Source organism: Pipistrellus kuhlii, unplaced genomic scaffold, assembly GCF_014108245.1.
Source record: "Pipistrellus kuhlii isolate mPipKuh1 unplaced genomic scaffold, mPipKuh1.p scaffold_m20_p_30, whole genome shotgun sequence".
NCBI classification, from domain to species: domain Eukaryota; kingdom Metazoa; phylum Chordata; class Mammalia; order Chiroptera; family Vespertilionidae; genus Pipistrellus; species Pipistrellus kuhlii.
In genome coordinates, this window is record NW_023425530.1 from 2,517,778 (window position 1) to 2,540,715 (window position 22,938).

The 22,938-nt window shown below is 55.6% G+C and overlaps 4 protein-coding genes and 1 long non-coding RNA gene across 29 annotated transcripts in view; 2 read left to right on the plus strand and 3 right to left on the minus strand.

Annotated features, from left to right (window-relative positions):
* Positions 1–3,335: 3,335 nt before the first annotated feature.
* On the minus strand, positions 3,336–9,972 carry NDUFA11 (NADH:ubiquinone oxidoreductase subunit A11). The gene is made up of 4 exons (XM_036460064.2): positions 9,798–9,972; positions 5,479–5,571; positions 5,231–5,353; positions 3,336–3,511 (listed from the first exon to the last, which is right to left on the minus strand). Exons 1-4 carry the CDS (start codon positions 9,889–9,891, stop codon positions 3,399–3,401), a joined length of 423 nt encoding a protein of 140 aa, XP_036315957.1. The 5' UTR covers positions 9,892–9,972; the 3' UTR covers positions 3,336–3,398.
* Positions 9,973–10,314: 342 nt separating this feature from the next.
* On the plus strand, positions 10,315–15,092 carry VMAC (vimentin type intermediate filament associated coiled-coil protein). Its single transcript, XM_036460063.2, has 2 exons — positions 10,315–11,176; positions 12,864–15,092. The coding sequence occupies exons 1-2, from the start codon at positions 10,986–10,988 to the stop codon at positions 13,180–13,182; spliced, it is 510 nt and encodes a 169-aa protein (XP_036315956.1). The 5' UTR covers positions 10,315–10,985; the 3' UTR covers positions 13,183–15,092.
* On the minus strand, positions 13,668–15,702 carry LOC118731423. The gene is made up of 2 exons (XR_004991870.2): positions 15,341–15,702; positions 13,668–15,259 (listed from the first exon to the last, which is right to left on the minus strand). It is a non-coding gene; the product is annotated as an uncharacterized LOC118731423 (long non-coding RNA).
* A 32-nt stretch (positions 15,703–15,734) lies between these two features.
* Positions 15,735–19,349, plus strand: CAPS (calcyphosine). Of its 3 annotated transcripts, XM_045589155.1 has the most exons (5): positions 15,742–16,760; positions 16,837–16,943; positions 17,020–17,197; positions 17,397–17,603; positions 17,682–19,349. In XM_045589155.1, the coding sequence occupies exons 2-5, from the start codon at positions 16,861–16,863 to the stop codon at positions 17,781–17,783; spliced, it is 570 nt and encodes a 189-aa protein (XP_045445111.1). In that variant the 5' UTR covers positions 15,742–16,760; positions 16,837–16,860; the 3' UTR covers positions 17,784–19,349. The 3 variants fall into 3 exon arrangements, with proteins under 3 accessions (XP_036315952.1, XP_036315951.1, XP_045445111.1); XM_036460059.2 differs by having other exon boundaries at positions 15,735–16,760; positions 17,397–19,349; XM_036460058.2 differs by having other exon boundaries at positions 15,735–16,943; positions 17,397–19,349.
* Positions 19,350–19,545: 196 nt separating this feature from the next.
* The window catches only part of RANBP3 (RAN binding protein 3), a 60,630-nt gene continuing 57,237 nt past the window's right edge, over positions 19,546–22,938 (minus strand). For 22 of the 23 annotated variants that reach the window (XM_036460052.2, XM_036460049.2, XM_036460047.2 and 19 more), the window contains 3 exons: positions 20,609–20,751; positions 20,043–20,226; positions 19,546–19,873 (listed from right to left, as the gene is read on the minus strand). In XM_036460052.2, the coding sequence (XP_036315945.1) occupies positions 19,830–19,873; positions 20,043–20,226; positions 20,609–20,751 (371 nt within the window). In that variant the 3' untranslated portion in view covers positions 19,546–19,829. Of the gene's footprint in view, positions 19,874–20,042; positions 20,227–20,608; positions 20,752–21,912; positions 22,000–22,938 lie in introns of those variants that run through there. The other variant, XM_036460053.2, reaches the window with a different exon arrangement.

The following is a 22,938-nucleotide window of genomic DNA, read 5'->3' on the forward strand; positions in this document are numbered from 1 at the left end:
ATGCAGCGTTCATGGGATGGAGTGAGGGGAGCCATGCCCAGAGCTGGCACCCAGGAAACAGGGCTGGGCCACGTTTATGGAGCCTGTTGTGTTTCTTGGCTGGCTGCTGACCATGGGAGGCAGCCAGGATATGTTCCAGACCTTGAGGAGACCCACCTCCCACTAAACAATACCGGTGATGGTGACATGGGATTTAGAAGCTGGTAAGTCTATCGGCAAAGGTGGAAGAGGGCACAGGGGATGTGGTGCCCTGCTGGCCAGATGGGAGGGCATGCGATGGGGTGTCAGGAAGGCCTCAGTGGGGTGATGTTCAAGCTGAAGGAAGCAAGGGGGAGAGCTGGGGGGACTTTTGGGGAGACAGCTGTCCAGAGAGAGCATGGCAAATGCAAAGGTCCTGGGGCAGAACTGTGTCTGGTGTGTTGGAGCGGAGTGAGTGACAGGGAGAGATGCAGGAGGTGAGGGCAGGAAAGGGACAGGGGCAGGTCGTGGGGAGAACTCAGGCACGTGCCCCAGTGGGAGCCGGAGGCTGTGGGCAGAGGAGCAGGACCTGACTTGAGTGTCCACAGGCGCTCTCTCTGGTCACTGCTGAGGGGAGAATGGACTGGGGGGCTGGAAGGGGGAGCAGGGGTTGGAGCCAGACCTGGGGCAGGTGAGTGATGGTGGGGGCTGGGCCCAGGGAAGCAGCGGCAAACCCCAGGGCCAAGGGGCCATCTCCGTAGCCTCGTGTGTCCCCGCTGGACCAACAGGCACTCGGCCTACATCCAACAGAACTTCGTAAAGAAATCTGCGGGGTATCATTTTGCCTTTGGGGATCCCCTGGTCCCATTGGGTTGCTTTTGTTCGTCACGCCCACCACTCCCACTTGGAAGGTCTTTGTGAGACGAGACATTTTGCGTGTTGTCCTAACAGCAGCGAACAATAACAAAACAACTCGGCGGCGCTGTGAGCTCAGCCCTCTGCCACCCCTGGGCCTCGTTTCCTGTCTGTGAAGCAGGACTGATAGGAATAGCTGGCAGGTGGGAAGGCTGCAGGGTTTCTCTCTTAGTCTTTCTTGGATCGCATACATTTTTTGGGCGACGAGGGCTCAGAGACGCCCTGCTGAGCAGTCCTTGCAGGCTTGGCCCACCGGGAAGTGTCAGGGCCCTGGTCCTCAGGGAGTGTCTGCGGGGAGGGAAAGTAAGGCCCTAAGGCTCCCTGCTGCGCTCTTCCCGATGGTCTTACCATGCCCTCTGCCCCATGCCCTCTGCCCCATGCACATCTGGGAAGACCTCACCTGGGGGCAGGGGGAGCTCTGGCCAAGTCCTCCGCTGCCCCAGGCAGGGACTGCTGGGCAGGAGGTGGGGTTCCAGGCAGAGGGGTGGGGGGCCTGGGGCCTGTGTGTGGGACGGGGATGATGTCAACCCCTCACAGCCTAGTAAATGTTTATGAGCAAGGGGGCCTGGGTTTGGGGGCTCCCTGGAGCCAGCAGGCAGCTGCTCCCTCCTGGCCTGTTCTGGGGGGCCTGGCAGCTCTGCTTAGACACTGGCGGCCGGCCCACCAGAGGGCTGTGTGGGTGGTGAGCACAGTCCCTGCCTGAGGTGTCTCTAGAGGAAACCAAGGCTGGGAGGTAGGAAGGGGCTGCCTGGCTGTGAACCTTCCCTTTCCATCAGGCACGGGGTTTGAGCTTCGGAGAAGTGGTGGGGGAGGCTGAGGAAGGGTGTGGAGGGAAGTGCAGGTGGGTCTGGTACAGGTCCTTGAGCAGGCACCTCCCTGCTCCAGCCCTCAGGGTCCTCCATGCAATGGGTCTGGGTCTGTGGTACCTACTTTTAGACTTTGTCACCCCTGCTGACTCGGGCAGGATGAATGGGAAGAGGAAGCAGACAAGGAGGCAGAGACAGAATGTGGACACCACAGGGCCAGAGGCTTTGGAGTGGCCAGCCATCCAGCTGAGCACGGTGAGCTCTGCCCCCTGCCGGCCACTGAAGGAACAGACCAGGCTGGTGCAGGAGCAGAGGGGCTGTCCCCCAGAGGGTGTGGGGAGCTTATTCCCAGGGTACAGTCATTTCCCTCCTCACTGAGTATCTTATGAGGGCCCTGGTTGCACCCCACTTGCCAGATGGGAAAACTGAGGATGGAGCCAGGAAAGAACCAAGTGTTGAAACCAGAAGGCAGGTCTGGAAGCCCAGCACCCTCAGGGCTCAGCCAGGCGCCTGGGCCCCTCCCCTCAGCCCATGGGCGGGTAGGGTGTCTCCATTCTTCCTCAGGGAACCCAAGTCCAGGCGCAGGATGCTGGTGCCCCCTCCAGGGAGGGCGTTCTTGGCAGGGGTCCCTCATCATGGGGCGTGGGGAGGCTGGGGGGGAGGGCCAGAAGAGACCTGGAGTGGCTATACTGGGGCAATAAAAACTGAGCAGTGACAGGCCAGTGGCTGACAGCAGCAGTGCCCGGACTGTGCTCTGCAGAGTTTAATTTTAGCCGATCAACACCCGGCTGAGTTATTACCTGGGCTGGACAGAAGAGAAAGCAAGGCTCCAAGTTTGGCTTTCAACCATGTCTAGGCCCTGGGGGTGGACGTGAGAGAAAGGAGGGGTACGGAGGGGCGCAGTGAGGAGGGTGTATGAGAGCTGCAACCAGCCTGGCCTGCTCCTGCTGCCCCCAAGGCAATTTGCAGAGCCCAGACCCCGCCAGGGCACAACCCTGCTCCCAGGGGGACCGGAGGGCCCTAATTTATGACCCATCTCAGCGTGCTGGAGCAAGCCAGGCCTTCCTCTCCGGCTGCCAGGAAACACCGAGCCAGTTCTGCAGAAAGTCTGGGGGCCGAGGCGGCCAGTGTTCTGGGGCTGCCTAAATCACTGTGCCTGACAGGTGGCGGCCAGTGAGGATCTCAAGTCTCTCCTCTTGTTGCTGCCAGGGCCCCCTGCCCTGCAGGCTCTCAGTGGCCTGTCACCCACCTGTCAGATGGGGACAAGGCTCTGGGGGGGCCATCTGCGGCTCTCTGCTCCAATGCCCGGGAATTTGGAGTCGGGCTGTGCGTGGGCCGTGGGCGTGTTTTCCGCATGCTGTTGGCTTTGGGGGGAGGCCCAGACAGAGGATGGTCTGTGCCTGCAGGGGAGCAGCAGGAAGGGCTGTGGGCGCTGTCCCAGCTCCCACGCACAGGTTCCTGCCCCCCGACACCCGCTCCCTGCTTCAAGGCCAGCTGGTGCCTCTGGTCAGTGAGGAACAAATCCAGGTGCCTAATCTCCTGCTCCCATCCTCCCTTCCTTCCGAATCCACCCCGAGTCTCCCTAGCTGGCGCTGGCCTGTCACTCTCACCCCGGAGAGCGGGGGAGGAGAAAAGGAAGACACACACACACGCAAATATACATAAAATTTAATTTTAGGGGCATTTCCACCTGCTCGAGGCTGAGGGAGGTGGCGGGACTCACACCTTGGGCTCTGCGAACAGCTCCCAGCCCTCCAGCTGGGCCATCTTGGCCAGGGAGGCCGCTACGCCCATGTACACGCAGGCTGCAGCGCCGATTCCATAGCTGTGAGCTGCGAGGGCCAAGAGGGTGGCGTCAGGGACTGTGCGGCTTGCCCATACCTCCCCACCCCCCCGCCTCGGCAGGAACTCCTCCCTCGAGGGATTAAGTCACTTAACCCTCTGACTTCGAAGGTGTGTGAAAACTGAGGCAGAGAGAGAGGCAGGAATACAGGCTGTCAGGATGGGAGGGGAGGAAGGGTAGGGGCTGCTGGGCAGGTGCCGCACTGGGGACTCCCAGCCTGTGCTGAGTACTGGTACCAGGCCCCCCGTCTACCCCATGGTTTGTGAACCAAGGAGCAGATTGCAACTGACGGCCTGAAAGCTGCCGCCAAGGATGGGGCTCTGCTTGCTCTGTGTGGGGCTCACACCCCTTCACAGGCTTGGGGGCGCATGCCAAACCCAGACCTCACCCAAGGTCTCAAAGCAAAGGCAGGCCCAGCCCAGGTGGGTCAGCGCTTCAGAGTCAACCTATGAACGAGGAAGTCATAGTTCGATTCCTGGTCAGGACACATGTCTGGGTTGTGGGCTCAGTCCCAGTAGGGAGTGTGCATGAGGCAGCTGACCAATGATTCTCTCTCATCATTGATGTTTCTCTCTCTGGCTTCCTTTGAAATTAATACAAATGTGTGTGTGTGTGTGTGTGTGTGTGTGTGTATATATTTATGTATTTTATTGAATTTTTACAGAGAGGAAGGAAGAGGGATAGAGAGTTAGAAACATTGATGAGAGAGAATGATCAATCAGCTGCCTCTTGCACACCCCCTACTGGGGATGTGCCTGCAACCAAGGTACATGCCCTTGACCGGAATTGAACCTGGAACCTTTTAGTCCGCAGGCCGATGTTCTATCCACTGAGCCAAACCAGTTTCGGCCAAATGTATATTTTTAAAAATAAAGGCAAAAGCAGGATAGTGTGGGCATCCCCCTCTGCAGTGCCCTCCTTCTCTGCCTGGCTGGCACTCGCCACTGACACTCCCAGCCTGCTCGGCCAGGGCAGTTTATATTCGTGTGGCATCTGGGCTGCGGGAGGAGGAAAGAGCATCGTCTGCTCTGTTCAGGGGGCTCCACCGTGCCAGGCTGGCCTGGGCCAGACCCCTTCCACCAGGGAGGCATGCTCTGCTGGATCCCAGGTGACCTCAGGCCACCTCAGCCCCCTCCCTGGGCCTTAGTCATTACACCTGTAAAGTGGGGGTGGTAGTACAAGAACCAGCACCACCTTCTTCGTGCTTATAGGCTGGTGGCGGAAACAGGCAGTGACCTCAAATTCTCTGACAAAGCGCCACAAAGGAGGGAGTGAGGGTAGTGGGGAACAGAGAAGTTAGTGAGAGAGAGAGAGAGAGAGAGAGAGAGAGAGAGAGAGAGAGAGCGCGCGCGCGCGCGCGCGAGCGTGCTATGCTGACATCTGGAGGAAGGACATTCAAGCAGAGAATAGCCTGTGCAAAGGCCCTGGGGCAGGACGGGGCATGGCGTGTTGGAGGAACACGGAGGAGGCTCGTATGGCTGCAGCAGGATGAGCGTGGGGAGAAAGGGAGGAGGGAAGTATTGGTGAGGTGGGGATATGGCAGGTGCTTAAAGCAGCAGCAGGTGTTACTACTGTTGAACTGGCACTGGGAGCTTTCATAGCAAGTGCCCCCTCCTCTGTGTCCTGCACAGCCGGCCCTCCGGGTCCCCGTCGGGATGGAGCGCGCAGGGAGGAGGCTCGGGGGAGGGCAGGGTGGGGGCTCACTCACTGCGTGCTCCCAGCGTCAGGCCTCCAGCGCAGCCGCCCATGAAGTAGTTCAGGGGGTCGTCGGGCTTCTGTCGGACCTGGGCACTGACGCAGGAGGCAATGCCAAACACGGCACCAATGGCAGCTGTGGGGCAGGTAGGAAGGGGTGGGCACTGAGCCAGGGCCTGGCGGGGCAGGATTGCCAGGCCAGTGCCGGAGGGGACACGGAAGAGAAGATGCCCCCCTGCCCCTCACACACTGTTTGCTCACCTGCAGTAAATGTGTACCGTCCTGTCCTGGCCACTCCCTCCAGGAAGGAGCCAGGGGGCTTGAGGGCGACGCTGTAGGCGGAGGTGATCAGGCCTGCAGGATGAGGGGTAGGGTGGCTCAGACTTGGGCCTCTGCACTGAGGAGTGGCCCTGGCTGGGGAGCAGGCCCCTCTGTCACCTGATAAACCTTTCCTCCCTTGGTCCCTACTGTGCCCCACAAGGTATCTCAGCTGGGGTGGGAACGCAGGTCTGCTGCTGCAAAGCCTGGGCTCTCACCCTGCCTTCAGCCCCCAGGCTCCCCACAAGGCCTAATCAAACCCGCAGAAGGCCTGCCCCGGTCCCCGCCACCCCCACGGGCCCACCGCAGGGCACCAGCCCAGTACACAGAGCACAGGGAGGCCCAGGCCTCAACAGCCAGGCTGCTCCCTAGCCCTGAGTGCAGGCACCGCCGCCCAGCAGCACTCCCAGAGCCCCTGGCACTGGGCTCCTCTCCCATGAGGGCTCTGTTCTCTGTGGGACCCGGAGCTCCATGGCCTAATCCTCCTTGGCAGAGGCTTGGCTCCTGGGCTGCCAATGCTTCCAGGTCCCCCTCCCCACCGGCAGCTCCGGCCTGGGCCTGTCCCTCACACCTGGCTGGCTGGGTGGATGCCCATATCCACTTGGCCTCGCCACTGCCATCAGCTTTTCCATCTCTGCCTTTCCATCTCTGCTGTCGGCCTGACCACCCTGCCCCTGACCTTGGCTGTTGATGCATGAGGGACCCAGTGGGGGCTGTGTCTGCTGCTGAGTGCCAGGTGGGTGGCAAGGACCAAGGTGAAGAATTCTGAGTGGCCACTGAGCTGGGGTGGTATGTGGGTTTGGGGTAAGGCTGGGGCAGACAAGGGCCCACCTGGCTGGCTGCCTGTCACCAGAACAGCCCAACACGGGGTTCCCCATCATCCAGCTGACCCTGCTCAGGGCAACAATGCACCCCTCCTCTCCCTACAGACCCTCAGTGTTGCCTAGATCAGGGACATCTCGAGGCAAGCCCATTTCATTCCAGACAAAAGAGAACTGTCACAAGTACTGCTGTACTACCCTCCTCAGGACCCGAGGGCTCACTACCCTTATATCTGCTGCTTCATGGCGGGGAGGCATCAGAGGCAGAGTGACTTGCCTGAGGACATTAAGCAGAGCAGATCGCAAACGGATGATTCTGACCCTGGGGCCACAGTGTACCCCTCACATCAGCCCTGGCCGCAGGCTTCACCTGCTTCTCAGGACCCACCCATGGAACCTCTAGGCTGAGCAGTACCCCCATCTTAGCTGGGCTTGAATGCAGCTCACTGGAGCTGCTGTGGTCCCTTTTAAAGACTTAATTGGCGGGGCCTCCCAGACCTGTCTGGGACCTGTGAGTCTTGGTCTCAGGAGCTGGGCTAGGAATAAGGATCTTAGGATGCCCTGAAGGGGAACCACTTACAAGATTCAGTGGTGCCCCCAAGCCCAGTCATGCAGGGAGCCCTGGGGGGCACCTTATCAACCGCCTCCCATGTGCCCGTGGTCCTGGCCCTGATGGACACACAGAGTGCCCGTACCATCCCACATGCCCTTAGAATTCCTTCAACTGGAGCAAGCGACCTGAGAGCCCCCTGATTGTCCCAGGGCCAAGACTGCTCCACCCCAACCCTCCCCAAGCAATCATCCCGCATGGTGGCCTGACAGCCCACCTCTCCAGGCGTTTGGTCCACTCCTCAGATGCTGCGACCCCCAGCACACAAGGATCTCTGACTCACACCTTCCTAACCCCTAGGCCTGCTCTAGGCTTCTTCTTAGCCTCCCATAGTGGCCTCCAGACACTGCACATTTGTTCTTTCATTAATTTACAGCTACTGTGTGCCATCATTCATTCATTCATTCATTCACTCACTCAGTTACTATGCACCCACATACATCCATTCAATTCAGTTACTCAGGACCCTGGTTCATTTATTCACTCACAAATAGCTACTGTATCCACAACCATCATTCAACAATTCATTCTCTCTTGCCGAAACCAGTTTGGCTCAGTGGATAGAGCGTCGGCCTGGGGACTGAAAGGTCCCAGGTTCGATTCCAGACAAGGGCATGTACCTGGGTTGTGGGCACATCCCCAGTAGGGGGTGTGCAAGAGGCAGCTGATCATTGTTTCTCTCTCATCGATGTTTCTCTCTATCCCTCTCCCTTCCTCTCTGTAAAATATCAATAAAATATATTTTAAAAAATTCATTCACTCACATAATCACTATGTGCCCTGATTCATTCATTCATTCATTCATTCATTCACAGTTACTGTCTACCTTCTTTCCTTCAAAAAGTTATGGTGTGTCTACAAGGTGCCTCTGCTGACCATAGGGCTTCCTCCAGGGGCTCACCAGCTCAGGAAGTGAAACAGGAAACCAGTGCTCTTATGAGGGCTGAGGGGAGGTAGGGAATGAGGGTAGGTAAGGGGGGATCCAGAGGTCAAGTTGAATGGTGAAAGCACACATGTACACTCCCACTCACAAACACTAGCATTAATGTTTTTCTTGGTTTCAAAATCCACTATACTCTATCACGCCGAGACCGGTTTGGCTCAGTGGATAGAGCATCAGCCTGGGGACTGAAAGGTCCTGGGTTCGATTCCGGGCAAGGGCATGTACCTTGGTTGCAGGCACATCCCCGGTGGGGAGTGTGCAAGAGGCAGCTGATCGATGATTCTCTCTCATCGATGTTTCTAACTCTCTGTCCCTCTCTCTTTCTCTCTAAAAAAATCAATAAAATATATATATATTTAAAAATCCACTAAAGCAGCTGATTTTCAGATTTTCAACCAATGCACCTTTTTTTTTTTTTTTTTTTTTTTTTTGTCAGATGGGCAGAAATACATTTTTTTGTTATGCTGCAGAATTTTACTAATTAGTTTATGTGTGCCATGAGATGAAAAGGGTCGGAAATCACTGCCCTAAAGCATCACTTCTCCCAATCTTCTCCCTGAAAGCTCCACCCTCCTGGGCTTTAATCAGGACCTTCCAGGCATTCATCAGTGACATCATCTCCCCATAAGAATGCACGAGAGAACTCCTACAGTGAGCTGATCCCACACGGTGCAGCCCTCCAGGGCTCCCACAGAGATCCCACCACATGCCCTAAACTTGTCCTAATAACTTGCCATTCAAGTAGACTCCATATAACCCACCCCCTGGGGCCCCCTCTTCAGCCTTTTCTGTTGACCACCCTCCATAAGGACCCAGTGCACACATTCCTTGCCCCAGGCACCCCCCGGAGATCTGCAGACCTGGATGTGCAGCCTTGCTTCAAAAGACCCTGGGGCAGTTAATACACCTCTTCAACCTTCAGTTTCCACCGCTGAGAAGTGGAGATAATGGTCTTACTAAATGTGCAGATAATGATCGGGATTATTAGGTCTACCCAAACTTCTGCCCAGGCCTGTTTCTGGAGCTGGAGCTACAAAAGGTGGCCAAAACCACCAAATCTGCTTCTCAGGGAGACTATGATAGACTAAAGAGGGGACCAGAAGGGGTGAGACTCGGGGTCTCCTCTGCAGGGGAATGCTAGTGCTGTGGGTCCCCTCACACCCCCAAGGCTTTCCTTACAGGAAGTTGTCCCTGACTCACTTCGCCTGTGATCTCCTCGGCACTCCTAGCAACCCTCAGGTGGCCCCAATAAAACTTCAGATGTCCCTGAGCACACAACTGTTCTGCATCCTTTCTCAAGTCTTCTGTACCCCATTCAGACATCCCAATAATAACCCATAACCTGTCCCCTCTTCCCCAGTAATTTCAACATTAACCCGTTAGAAAGTCTCATTATCCTCCGGCTCCTTTGACCTCGATAATGGCCCTGTCTCACTCCATGCCTTCCAAAGAGCCCGTGTCACTTCAATAATTGTCAGGGATCACTTCTGACAATCCCAGTAACCAGCCTGTAACATGGACCACAACCTCCTGGAGCCCTCCAATTCTGCTAGACACCCCCTCTCCGCCCCCAAACGTCTCTCTCATGAGTTCCCCGTGACCGCCCCAGACACCCTGTCGGGGATGACGCGCTACCCCGCGACATTCCCAGCCCTGATGTGACCCCCTTGGACAGCTCCCACTGGCCCTACGGCCTCCCTGCGCCCTCTGAATTAGTCCGACACCCCACAAAGTCTATCTCGTACAGGGTATCCCCAGACACGCTGAGGAAAACCCATATGCCACCTCGCGAGATCCACAGTCCCCCAGGCCGCCCTCGGATAGCCCCCGGTGACCCTATGACCTCCCTGCACCCTGCGCCCTCGGGGCCCGGCCAGTCGGCGCTCACCAACGGCGCCAGTGATCGTGGTGCTGGCGTAGGCCTTGCGGTGACACTCGGTGCCGTCAGGGATGTCCCAGTACCGCCGAATCAGCCGCGCCATGGCTGCGACCCCGAGCCCCGCGCTCCACAGCCGGCAGTAACCAGGGCCAAGGGCAGCCGCCGCTCGCTATCGCGAGACTTCCGGGGAGGCGCGCGCAGCACCCCTGGCGGACAGGCCCGCAACAAGCAATGCAACTTTATTGAGTGCCGCGGCCATGGACACGAACTGCGCGCACGCGCCGAGCTCGGGACAGCCGTAAAGGAAGGGCTCGTGCCCCGCCCCCACCCCGGGAGATTTCTGGAGGGGAAAGGCGAGGCCAGCCAGGATCAGTGAGGTCGGAGCTCCCTATTTCTAGCTCAGCAGGCCCTAGGTTAGGAATGGTCTGACTCCCGAGGGTGGGACCCACCATAGGGGCCGGACTAACATAGGCGCTAAGATTAGGACGCGAGTGGGACGGGACTGACTTTGACTGGAGCAAGAGGTAATTATGGGGCGGGACGTAGCGAAAATGTGGCCACTTGCTGCGTCAGAATCTGCCTAGGGGCGTGGTCACGCACTGAGGCCTGTCCCCCCGCAGGAATCGGAACCGCGTGCAACTATTTTGGGGCGTGGCCGGGGTCCAGAGCGGGCTTGAGGGGGAAGTGACTGACCCTCGTACTAAGATCTTAGAAGGACATGGCCTGTGCCCAGCTGGCGGCTGGCCCGAGACCTGTGTCGGATGGAGTACGCAGTACGCTTGGGGACGAGGCGAGGACCAGAGACAGAGCCTGCGGGGGGCTGGACCAATCCGGAGCCGTACGATTGCCCAAGGGGCGTGGACTTGCCCAATCCAGTGGTTTTTGAGAAGCGCAACCGACGTGGTCAGACTTGCTCGGTCGCGGAACCCGGACCAATCGCGATGTTACCTCCTGAGCCGAGTAACCAATGGCGTTGCCAGAGCCCGAATGGGCCGTGCTGCCGGAGAACAGGCCCGGGCCAGGGGCGGAGTTCTGGGGTTCCGGGACCAATCAAGGTGTTTGGGCTCGGGCCCTACCCAGTCTGCTGCGGCCAATCGCCCGGTGGTCCCGCGTGGGCCTTTGGGGCGTGGCCCACAGGGGTAGCGCGGGTTTCGGGCGGCCCAGGGGCGTGGCCAGGCCTGGACCGCCGCCGGGGCCATGTCCGCGCCGCCGCCCCTGCAGATCCGCGAGGCAAACGCGCACCTGGTGGCCGTCCACCGGCGCGCGGCGGAGCTGGAGGCGCGGCTGGACGCGGCGGAGCGCACGGTGCGCTCCCAGGCCGAGCGCCTGGCCCGCCACGACGAGCAGCTGCGCGCTGCCCTGGACGAGCTGGGCCGCGCCAAGGACCGGTGAGGCCCGGGGCCCGCCAGGCGAACTTCTAGGAGGTGGGCGGAGGCAGAGCCGAGATCGGAAAGGGAGCGCTGGCAGGGGAACCGAATTCATGCACTGGAGGCTGTACTACCGGAGGGGTTGAAAAAAGAAACACCAAAAATTTTGAATTAGTCATCAGCGTGTAAGATTTGTCACACAAGTGTGTGGATTTTTTAACTTAAAAGTTCCCCACAAAGTAAAAACAGCTGGTACAGAGAGTCCACCGACTTCTTTGAGTAGATTTTGGGAGCCATGGCAGGTTCTTGAACAGAAGAGGATGTGATATTGTTGTGCCCAAGTATCATCAACCCCAAAGACTATATCAGAAATTTATGTTTTGTTCTTTTTTTATTTTTTGGTAATCCGCACCCGAGGATATTTTCCCATTTATTTTTAGAGAGAGAGTGGAAGGGAAGGGGGAGAGACAGAGAGGAACATCAATGTGAGACATAGCAATTGGTTTCCTCTCGCAGGTGCCCCAATGAGGGCTGGGGCTCCAGCCTGCAACTAAGGTATATGCCCTTGACCTTGACTGGAATTGAACCCAGGACCCGTTAGTCCGCGGGCCAATGCTCAATCCACTGAGCCAAACCACCTATGGCTACCAGAAGGTTTTTTTTTTTTTTTTTTAAATATATAATCAATATTTTAAAATAATAAATCAATATTTTTATTGATTTCAGAGAGGAATAGAAACATCAACGATGAGAGAGCACTGATTGGCTGCCTCCTGCACGCCCCCTACTGGGAGTCAAGCCCACAATCCGGGTATATGCCCTTACCCAGAAATGAACCCTGGGACCATTCAGTCCACATGCCCACGCTCTATCCACTGAGCAAAACCAACTAGGATCATTATAAGTTTTTGGAGAGTCCCTCTAGCACCTGAGAATTGGAAGGTCTGAGACAAGTGCTCAGGGGGAGATACTGAGGCCCAGGTGAGAAACAATTCAGAGCTGGATTAATTCATCTTTACTAATTAATTCACCTACAATGTGCCAGACACTGTGCTGGGTAGCAGGACACATCTCACAGCTCTGCCCTTAGGCAGACACATCACTAGGCAGTTACAACATGGGGTGATGAGAGGTTGTGAAGGAGGTACACACATGGTTCTGAGGAGATCCAGAGGGAATGCTTCCTGGAGGAGGAGCCTACTAAGCTGAACAACAAACAGGAAAAGAAGTAGGGAAAGAGGGAACTGCAGGAAGAGCTAGGAGGAGACATGAGTCTGTTCAGCTGGGTGGCTTAAACAATAGGCATTTATCGCCGTTCTGGAGGCTGAGAAGTCCAAGATCAAGGTACTGGCAAATTCAGTTCCTGGTGAGGACTGACTTCTGGTCATCTCATTGTGTCCTCACCGAGGAGAGGGAGAAAGCTGCCTGGTATCTCTTCTTACAAGAGCACTACCATCATGAGGCTCCCATCCTCATGATCTCATCTAACCTTAGCTTCCAAAGGCCCACACCTTCAAATATCACACTGGGATGTAGGGATTCAATTTATGAACTTGGGAAGGACATAACCAGTCAGTCAAGGGGAGGCCGTGAGGCAGTGGTGAGGGATAAGCCCTTTATCCTGATGATGGGGAGCCTGAGATCAGAAGGGACAGGAGCATCTCTGGCCCTTCAGTACTGTTACTACCGAGTTCTGTCTTCCTGCCAGCGAGATCACCGCTCTGCAGGAGCAGCTGCTGACCTCCGAGGCCACTGTCCACAGCCTGCAGGCGGCCGTGCACCAGAGGGACAAGCTCATCAGGCAGCTGCAGCCCCGGGCCGAGCTGCTGCAGGACATATGCCGCCAGCGACCACCCCTGGCTGGGCTGCTGGCAGCCCTTGCTGAGGCCGAGCGCCTGGGTCCCCTACCAGCCAGTGACCCTGGCCACCCACACTCTGGAGCACCCAGTTTGCTCCTTGCCAACAGCACTGAGGAGGAAGGGGACAGAGACCACCTCCAGCCAGCAGTGTTTGGGACCACTGTGTGAGCCCCAGAGCACAGATACCAGAACGGAGACAGAGGGTCTTGTGGAGACTTTCCCTACTGCTGTGGGGGTACTCAAGGGTGGGGGTGTCACCAGTGTCCCAGGGGGAACCAACCCCATGGCAGAGCCATAATACTTTCCAAGCATCAGAAAAAGTCTAATGGTCAGCCTGCAGGCAAAGAAAATGTTTAGTCCAAATCTTCTTAAAAACAAAACTTTGAACCACTTATCCTTGTTGAAAAATTGGCAACATTTACACACAAAAACCTGGATTTCTGGCTTCAGATTTGGCCTTGCCTGCCTGGAACTGAACCCATAAGTCTCTCTAGCCACAGTGTGAATTTTTTAATTAGCCCCTTCACGTCTCTTAGGGCCAGATGTCCGGGCCCCAAAGCATGAGTTTGAGACCTCTCTCTAGTGGAGACAGATGGCATCAAGTTCCAAATTATTAATTTCTTCTCCCCTTCTCCCTCCCGTCCAGATTTTCTTTCATCCTGAAGCATCACTTATCACACGATAGAGCTTTTTCTTACTCCATCCCAAACCAGAATTATTTTTATTATTTCCCAACCCAAGGACATACCTATTGATGTTCTAGAGGAAGGGAGACAGTGAAATATTGATGTGAGAGAAAAACATCCATTGGTTTTCCCGTATGCACTCTGATGGGATTGAACCCACAACCTCGGTCTGTGCTGAGGGGAATTAAGCCTGCAACTTTTGGTGCATGGGACAAGGCTCTAGTTGAGCCATATTGCCCCCAGACTAGAATTAAGAGCTTCAAGCTTCATGCTGTTTTGCATTAATTACTTTGAAGACAAATCCTAGACATTTCCCTGCTAACTCTGTCCTTCCCTCAACCTTTAACTCAAGGCAGTGTGAGTAGGGCACGGGAGATGCTGGCAGCCAGACTGTGCTGTCCTGGAAAACCCACACCTCCCTTAACCTTTTCTTGATAATGTGCTGCCTCAAGGCCTTTACACTGGCTGCTCCCTCTGTCTAGAATGCTCTTCCCCAGGTGTCACATGACGGGTTCCTTGTCACTCGGGTCTTTGCTCAAATTTCACCTCAGAAAGGCCTCTTACTACCTGAAGTAATTCCTCCCTACCCCTGCCATTACCATTGCATTTCTTTTTTCTTTAAAAATATATTTTTATTGATTTCAGAGAGGAAGGAAGAGGGAGAGAGAAACATCAATGATGAGAGAATCATTGATCAGTTGCCTCCTACACACTCTATGAGGGATCGAGCTGGAAGCCTGGACTTGTGCCCTTGACTGGAATCGAACCCAGACCCTTTAGTCCACAGGCCAAGCCTCTATCCAGAGCCAAGCCTGCCAGGGCTATTTTTTTTTGTTTTGTTATAGCTCTTACCACCAGTGTGTGAGCTGCATGAAGGCAGAGCCTCTGTTCTACACGGATACTCCTGTAGGAACAGGTTGGGTCTGTGGGCCCTGAGGGGAGTTGAGAGTTCCCAGCACTTCAGATAAAACCCCTCCAGTCTAGCTTTTGTAGTAAGCAGCTGGTTCCTAGATATTTTATAGTCCCTAAAGAATCTATTTTTTAACTCCTTTTTCTACACTGCGCTCTTGGCCAGAGCCATTCAGGGAGTGTTGCTTATCAAACCAGGGAACCTTGGGCTCTCCTCAGCCCAGTCCGGGCTGTTTCCCACCTCCTTACTCAGGAAACTGTCATACCGGGAACTGCTGTGGGCAGGGCCTATTCCAACTAGAAAGGTTGGCACCCATCCCGTCCTCAGGATGCTGCCTGTTGTCTGCCTGGCATCTAACACTGACCCCTCAGTATATAACAATATCCCCATTTTCTCCTCTGGATGAATAAGGGGGGCTGTTTGTATTAGGGAAGGCAGGCTGGGGCCTGTGTGAGCTCAAGAATAAATAGGGTGGTTTGTCAGCCTGGTCCTTCCTCATTTTTTCCAGGTGTGGGGGCTGGAGAGGTGGCCACTGTGTGGTTCCTGGTCTAGGTTGGTCCCTGCTGGGTGAGGGCTTGTTTCAGTCACAGGAGCTTGTACCACAGGCGCTTTACACACACAACTATGTCTAATTTTTGTTTGCAGCCGCCTGTGGACACAGGCTGCCCCATTTCACAGCTGGGAGACTAAAGGTGAAGTGAAAAGGCCTCTGGGTCAGGAGGGCCTGGACTCCTACCCATTTTTGGAAGTTATTGTTGAAATTCTGATTCTCTTACAGATGTCAAACAGAGGTACACTAATTGTGGTTAGATTTTACATTTTCCATAGGGAAAAAACTGATGCAACACACTAAAAAACACAATGCGGTATTTCTTTGACTGCCCAAAGAATGCTGGACTGCAGCGAGCCAGTGAGCTGTGACATCAGCTGTGGCTTAAATTGCAGCGCTGGGTCAGGAATTCCTAACCACACACCACTGTGCTGAGTGCAAGGCCTGGAGGTCCCCAAAGCAAGGGGGGGGGGGGGGGGGGGGGCGGCGGCGGCACATTTTTTGGTTAATCCCATCTTTGAGGCTATTTTTTCCATTGAATTTTTTTTTTTTAGAGAGTGAGAGGGAGGGGGAAAGAAGCATCGATGTGAGAGACACATTGATTGGTTGCCCCTTGCACATGCCCCAACTGGGGCCAGGATGGAACCTGCAACCCAGGAATGTGCCCTTGACAGGTAATTGAACTCATGACCCTTCGTTTTGTGGGCTGACTCTAACCACGGAGCCACACCAGCCAGGGCGAGGGCCCACATTTTAAGTCCTTGGGAGTCCCAACGTCCTTTTGGATCCTGCTGGTTGGTGTCATGCTCTGTTGGCAACGATGTCCAAAATCTGGATTGAAGACCTTCTGTGATGGTGGCCTTGGTTCCTCCTGGATTATGTCAGGTCAGGAGCATTTCTCTATTTGGTACCGCAGCCTCCTGGCTCACCAGCTTGTCCACGAGCAAGCCCACCAAGTGATGTTTGAGAACTGAAAACCAACCACCTAAAGACCCATACAGCAAAAACACCATGACTGGCCCCTTAATAACTACAGGAACTGCTTTGTCCAACTTAAGTGCTGGGTCCTGACTCAGCTAGCACTGGTCTCAGGACCTCCCATTGGACATGGGTTGGGCCACCACCAGTGCTTTTAAACTCAAATCCCTCAGCAGCTTTGGCTGCTGCCCTGTGAAAGGGATAGGGGACAGTACAGTCCAGAGAGGAGGGGCTCTGTCTCAGGTCACACAGGAATTGGGCCTTCAGCCTCCCTCCATCCAGGACATGGTGGTCCTTGCAGGCCTGTGGCCTGCCCCTCATTGTGGTCAGAAAGACTCCACCTCCCACCCTGGTCTGGGCCTGGCTCTGTCCCAGGCCTGAGCATTGCAGGGCAGGGAGTGAGCAGCACAGTGGGTGGAGGGGCTGCCAATGAACCAGCACTGCTGTTCCTCCTGGTCCTGCCATTCGGCACAGTCAGGGTTACAGCTGGGGCCCCTCCCAGTCTCCAGAGCCACTGTCCCTTAGCAACAATCCTACCGGGCAGAACGCACTGCCAACACAGGACAAATCAGGCAGGAGCCAGTGGAGTGGCCATCGAGGACTTCAGGACATACAAGGCCAGGTGAGTGAGTAGGGGGTACCCAGCTTGTAGCCTGGCCAGCCAAGCAGGAAACCCACTTGACCTCTATCTCATCCAGCTGCCCAGAGAGCCTGAACCTAACATGGATACGGTGGACGCCACTGTGAAGAGGCTCCGGGAACAGTGCCTGTCCCGAGGGGCCTCTGGCATCCAGGGCCTTGCCAGGTGAGCTGTTCCCGCACCTGTTCCTGACCACCTGGCCCCAGGGAGATCACTCTTCAACTGTGACCCTTGCCCCTAGGTTTTTCCGCCGCCTGGACCGGGACAGGAGCCGATCCCTGGATGCGAGGGAGCTTCAGCAGGGCTTGGCGGAGCTGGGGCTGGCGCTGGACATGGCTGAGGCAGAGGGTGTGTGCAGGCGATGGGACCGTGACGGCAGCGGGACGCTGGACCTGGAGGAGTTCCTGAGGGCACTCCGTGTAAGGCTGGCTGACTGGGACCAGTCCCTTCACCCACCTGTCTGGCAAGGAGGATGGGGGAAGGGGTGTGCTAAACTCCTGTGTCAGCAGACACCAGACACCCAGTAATTCATCACTAAGAGACTCAGCGATCCCCTGCGCTCTGCACTCTATGCCTAGAGGGGTTGGGGTCTCTTAGTCATCACTCTCCCTCTTTCAGCCCCCCATGTCCCAGGCCCGGGAGGCGGTCATTGCAGCTGCATTCTCCAAGCTGGACCGCAGTGGAGATGGTGTGGTGACCATGGATGACCTTCGGGGGGTGTATAGCTGCCACGCTCACCCCAAGGTGCAAAGCGGGGAGTGGACTGAGGAGGAGGTGCTCCGCCGCTTCCTGGACAACTTTGATTCCTCTGAGAAGGACGGGCAGGTAGGTGACGCCTATGGGGTCTCCCCAGCTCCTCCTGCCCTAGATTTCCATCCCTACTTAGAGCCCGTCTGCCCCCAGGTCACCCTGGCTGAGTTCCAGGACTACTACAGTGGTGTGAGCGCCTCCATGGACACGGATGAGGAGTTTGTGGCCATGATGACCAGCGCCTGGCGACTGTGAGCAGCATGCACTCAGCTGGCCCCACTGTAGCATAGGACTCCACCAGGGCACCCTGTGAGCTTCCAGCTGGGCAGCCCCAGGGGTGGGGGCTATAGGGGAGCGGGAGGATTAAGGCTGCAGAACTGGTTGGACCAGGTCTGAGGCCCTTGATTGGCCAACAGGACAAAGTGGGACAAAGCCTCCCTCCTTCTCCCCCATGAGGCCACTGCAGATGCCCACCCACCCCTCACCCCATTCTGCTCAGTTAATCCTTGACTCTTAGAATTCCCACCCTGCCCCTCCCTCATGGTTCCTGGGAAGCCAGGAGGCCCTGGATGTGATAAGGGTGTGGGGAGAGCAGCAAATGGCTCTTCTGTGAAGCCAGGCTCTGCACTGAGATCCAGTGACCCTTTTCAGAGTGTGGGGCAGGGGCCCAGGGCAGCAGGCAGGCCAGGCTGCTGGAGGAGCCTTACCTTGGGAGGCAGAAGTCATTCCTGGCCAGGGCCTCGGGCTTCCTGAGGCCCCTGGGGCTCACAGGAGGCCAGGGCTTTAGTTAAAAGTTTTAATGTAGTCCCCAAATACATTTCATATGACAATCTTACATAAATGTTCCAAAACACATGGGCATTATCTGGTTTTACTTGTCACTAGTTGGCTAAGGCTTAAAGCAGAGAAATGTAGCCAGATCTGCTGGGGGTCGGAAGAGGGGTGGTGAGGGAAGGGCTGTGGTGTCTTCCCATGGCTTAGGCTCAAGCTGCAAAGTCAACCCAAGGTGTGGGTGGCACAGCTATGGAGACCAAGCCTTCTCCCTCCCACTGAGTGGGCTGGGTAATTTCTTCTAAAATCCCCTGGGGCCCTGTGAGTAGGGACCTTTTTTGCAAGGGGGGGCAGTGCCCAGCTGGGATCTTGGACTTCTCTGGGGTGGGCAAAGCACCCGCTCCCATGTGTGCTGCGAGTGTTGGGACAGCAGACTGTAGTCTGGAACCAGTCCCCTGCCACTCCTCAGAGGCCCTGCGAGGGACCCCCCCATCTGCCTGTTATTGAGGGCCCTGGCCCTGCATGGTCTTGGGGGCGGTGACATCCAGGGCTGGGCAAGGAATGGCCAACAGCAGAAAGCAAGTGTGTGCCTGTGTGTCTGATGATAGGTGACACACATGATGGGGACAAGCAAGAGGGGAGGGGCGCTATGCACACCCCCTTCTTTGTCAGCTACTGTGGGAAACAGTGGCCTCACTGTCAAGTCCCCACTCTGGAAGGCACCTCATCCAATAGGGCCAGGCCTCCACACCAAGACATCACCCTCTAGGCAACGGGAATGGATGAGAGGGGACCTCAGAAACCAGCCCCCTTGTACCCTCCTAGATCCAGTGACCCTTTCCTAGATAAGCTCTCTCTAGTTGTGAGGCCTAGCCATCAACACTCCTTCATAGCTTGGAGGAGCCCCAGGTGGGGAACAAGTGGGCGCCTTCAAGCACCTCAAGCTCCCAGTAAGGCCCCTACACACAAGCCATGGCCATAGGGAGAACGAGGACGTTGGAACTGTGCCTGCTCAACACACAGGAGCATCTTAATCTAAGAAACCAAAAACAAAGACTCGGGGAAAGAAACCTAAAGACATATACCCCAAGTCAGAAGGTGGGGAAGGGGAGGTAAAGATAGTAGCAGAATATCCAGCAGGGCCAGTGTTTAACTTGTGGGAGCAGACCTGGTAGCCTGGCAGGTGGCAGGAACCCACGGGTATGGCGGCGGCATGAGGTGAAGAAACCAGGCATCCCAGTCCCAGTGAGAAGCCGTGACAAGTCTTAATGTGCCATTTCAATTCAAAGGAGGGAGGGAAGAAATGTTCTTTTTGTTTTGCTCATCAATATGATGAGGTCTCGTGTCCCAAACCACATTCAAGCAGTTCCCAAGTCTGCTTCTGAACGGGCCTTGCGGATCCGGACTGTGGCCAACCCGGCGGGGAGTGTGGTTCCCGGGGCCCCGCACCTCGACAAAGCCGGAGAGGGGCGGGCGGGTGGGTGGACAGACGGACAAAGCAGCAGGCTCCCGGGTGGCCAACTCCCGGCGCTATGTGCTCCCAGCTGTCTGCCCGTCCCCTTCGTTGTCAGCGCCTGTGGGAAGCAGTGGCCTCGCCATCAGGTCCCCGCTCTGGAAGGCACCCCAGCCCCCGGGGTCAGGCTTCCACACCAAGATGTCACCCTCAGGCCAACGGCAATGGATGAGAGGGGATCTAGGAAACCAGCCCCCTTGCGCCCTCCAGGGCAGGGACTGCTGGCTCACCGCCTCCTGTGGCCCCTGACGGAGCTAGGACGTCGTCATCGTCACTGTCATCCTCATTGGATGGGGCCACCCCAGGCTCGGGTGCAGGTGTTCTGGTCTCCTGTTCCTGCTCCACGCGGCTGCGCAGGGCCAGGATGCGGTGGTGCAGAGCGGCATATAGCTGGCCCGTGTCCTTGGAGCTGGCCTGGGGGAGGCAGAGGAAGTCCTGATTATAAGGCTTCATGGGGAAACAGCTCCTTGGACTCTCCTCAACCTGGGACCCAGACCAAAGCTCCCACAGCCCGGGGCCCACCCCTCCAAGTGCTCCCAGAGCCTGTGGCTGGGCCAGCCCTCAAGTGACAGTGGCATTCCTGCCTCTTACTTTGGGGATGGGTCCCACTTAGAGGCCTCCTTGCTCTCTAGGCCATGCTCTCAGAGCAGTGCTGAGTGCTCCCCACAGCTGTGTGGTGACTGACAGCACGTGCCAAGAAACCTCCCTCCTGTGGCAGCTCGGGGTTGTTGCCCTGGTCTAGGGGAGGGGGCCTGTTTGGGTTCAGGCAGCCCAGCCTGTCCGGGTGGCTGCTCACCGAGATCAGGAAGACCTTCACGCCCTGGTCCTCGGTATCCATGGCTGTGATGCGAATGCTCTTCTCACTGGCCTTGTCAATCTGCATTTGGGCCCACAGCTTGGTGTTGAGGATCAGTCGCAAGCTACCCTGGGTCCGCATCACTGCAACCAACAAGGCCACTCAGCCCTGGTTCCCACCCCCAGCCCAACAACCAGCTAGAACAGACACAACCTGGAAGGAAAGCATACCCAAACGGTGAAATCCCATGACTCTCCCAAGGTCCACAAAAGTTGTCCACCTGTCCACTGAGCAATAGCCACACATGTTGGGGCTGGCCTGGCACCACCACCTGGCTTTCTGGGCCCAGAACCACCAACGCCACTGGCGGTGTCAGAGGCCACATGTAAGCGAATTTTGTCGGTCCACACACCATGAGAGCCTTCCTTGGGGAAGTGGGTGATTAGGTAGAAGCAGAACTGCAGGGGGGTGGGGCCAGATAGGGGCTGCACACTGGGGACACTCACACTTCATTTTTTAGTTTCAATTAATTGTTTTAATCCCACCAACAATAAACTTTGAAAACAAAAGCACTTTTATTCCTTAATTAGGTATGCTTCCCATCTGTGGTCTCCAAGTTTCTGCTTCTCGATTTAACTTTGTCCTCCGCCCCCGCAGCTCACCCCTCCCTACTCTGCAAGGCCCTTCAGGTTCGGTGGCCACCTCTGCCCCGTGGCACTGTGGGCCTGGCCCAGCGCTCCCTGATGTTCACACTAGCGGTGGGCTTCCTGGAGGGGCTCTTGGGCCTCACTCCCGACCCACCCCCTGAACAATCTTGCCCCAGGCTGGTGCCCAGGGTGCAGAGCTGAAGAGTAGAACTAGGGAGGCGCTTTCTGTTTACCTTTTATGGCTAAAATAACAACTTAGCCAAGAAGCGACTTCATGAAGAAGCTTAGTGAAATCGACACACGTGTCACATAAAAGTCAACACCGCTTCACTGTCCCCCACTCACAGGCCAAGTCCCTGAGGTTTTCTTAGAAAAAGGATTGAGGCTAGCTTGTGCTCAGAGCTTCCAGCAGAAAGGAGATAAAGACAGACTGAAGGAAGCATATGGCAAAGAAAAACTGGGTACAGACCTTTCCTCTCTGGATGTACCTGCAGCAGACCCAATGCCACAGTCAGCCTGCCCAATGTGTCAGAGCCCACCCAGCCAGCCTTGCTCTCCCATTAAACAGGCCTGGTGAGGATTAAAAGGTGTCATCCCATCCAGATGGTCACACAGGATGGGGAGCGGCTTGGGCCGACTTGGGGAGGCCTGTGGGGTCCCTGTGTCCTCTAAATCCGACCTCACAAGCCCAAAGGGCTCATCTTTGAGGCAGTGGAGCAGTTCAGATGGGCTCAGAGGGAAGGTCTGTGACAAGGTAAAAGGCTGTGTGGGGTGAAAGTAAAGGTCCTGGGATGGAACGCAATGAGGGAGGGGAGGGTGTAATGTAACCATGCTGCTGCCTGAGGAGGTGGGTGATGAGCTGTGGGGCTGAAAATACTGTGTTCTCTCTGTCTACATACATTTGAACATTTCCCTAAGAAAAAATGAAAAAGGAAGGGAGGGGACGTGCACGGGAGAAAAAGAATGGTGCCCAAATAGAAGGGCCCTTTTCATCCCTGTTCCAATCTCTGAGACAATTCTGAAAAGATGCAACGTAAGCTACTACTGGGTCATGAATAGCTGTTTCTGTAAAGGCTGGAGGACAATTTTTGTGTGGGAAGAAAACAACAAAAAAAGTGAACATACATATTTCACAACATAGACAAATGAACATGCTGATTCTCTTCAAACATGCATATATGTATATACACCCCCTCAACCCAATTTTGTAATCAACATACTTCTGGGAATAAGATTCAAGTGTAGACAGCCCAGGACCACCATTTATGATACTCAGAAAAATTATGGACAAACTACATGTCCATCAATATGGAAATGGTGACATATTAATACATTCATTTTTCAACAGAATATATTAGTTTTCCCAAAGTCATGTTTTTAAGGAAAATTTAATGACACAGGAACATACTCACAAAATAGTGAAAAGAACAGAATATAAAATTGACCCATTTCCTTAAGAAAAAAAACAGAACAGGAGTGGACCAACATATTAGCAGAGATTTCTCTTTATCAGGAGATTAGTTGATTTTTTCTTTTTCCATCCTACCATAAAACAACAGACACTTTCATGACCAGAAGACAAGTTTAAAAATTGCTAAATACTTTTATCCCACTTTCACATTCAGAAAGAGGGAGGTCATGGAAGTCTGGCAGCTGGATCCTCCCGGTCAGGCCTCAGGGTGT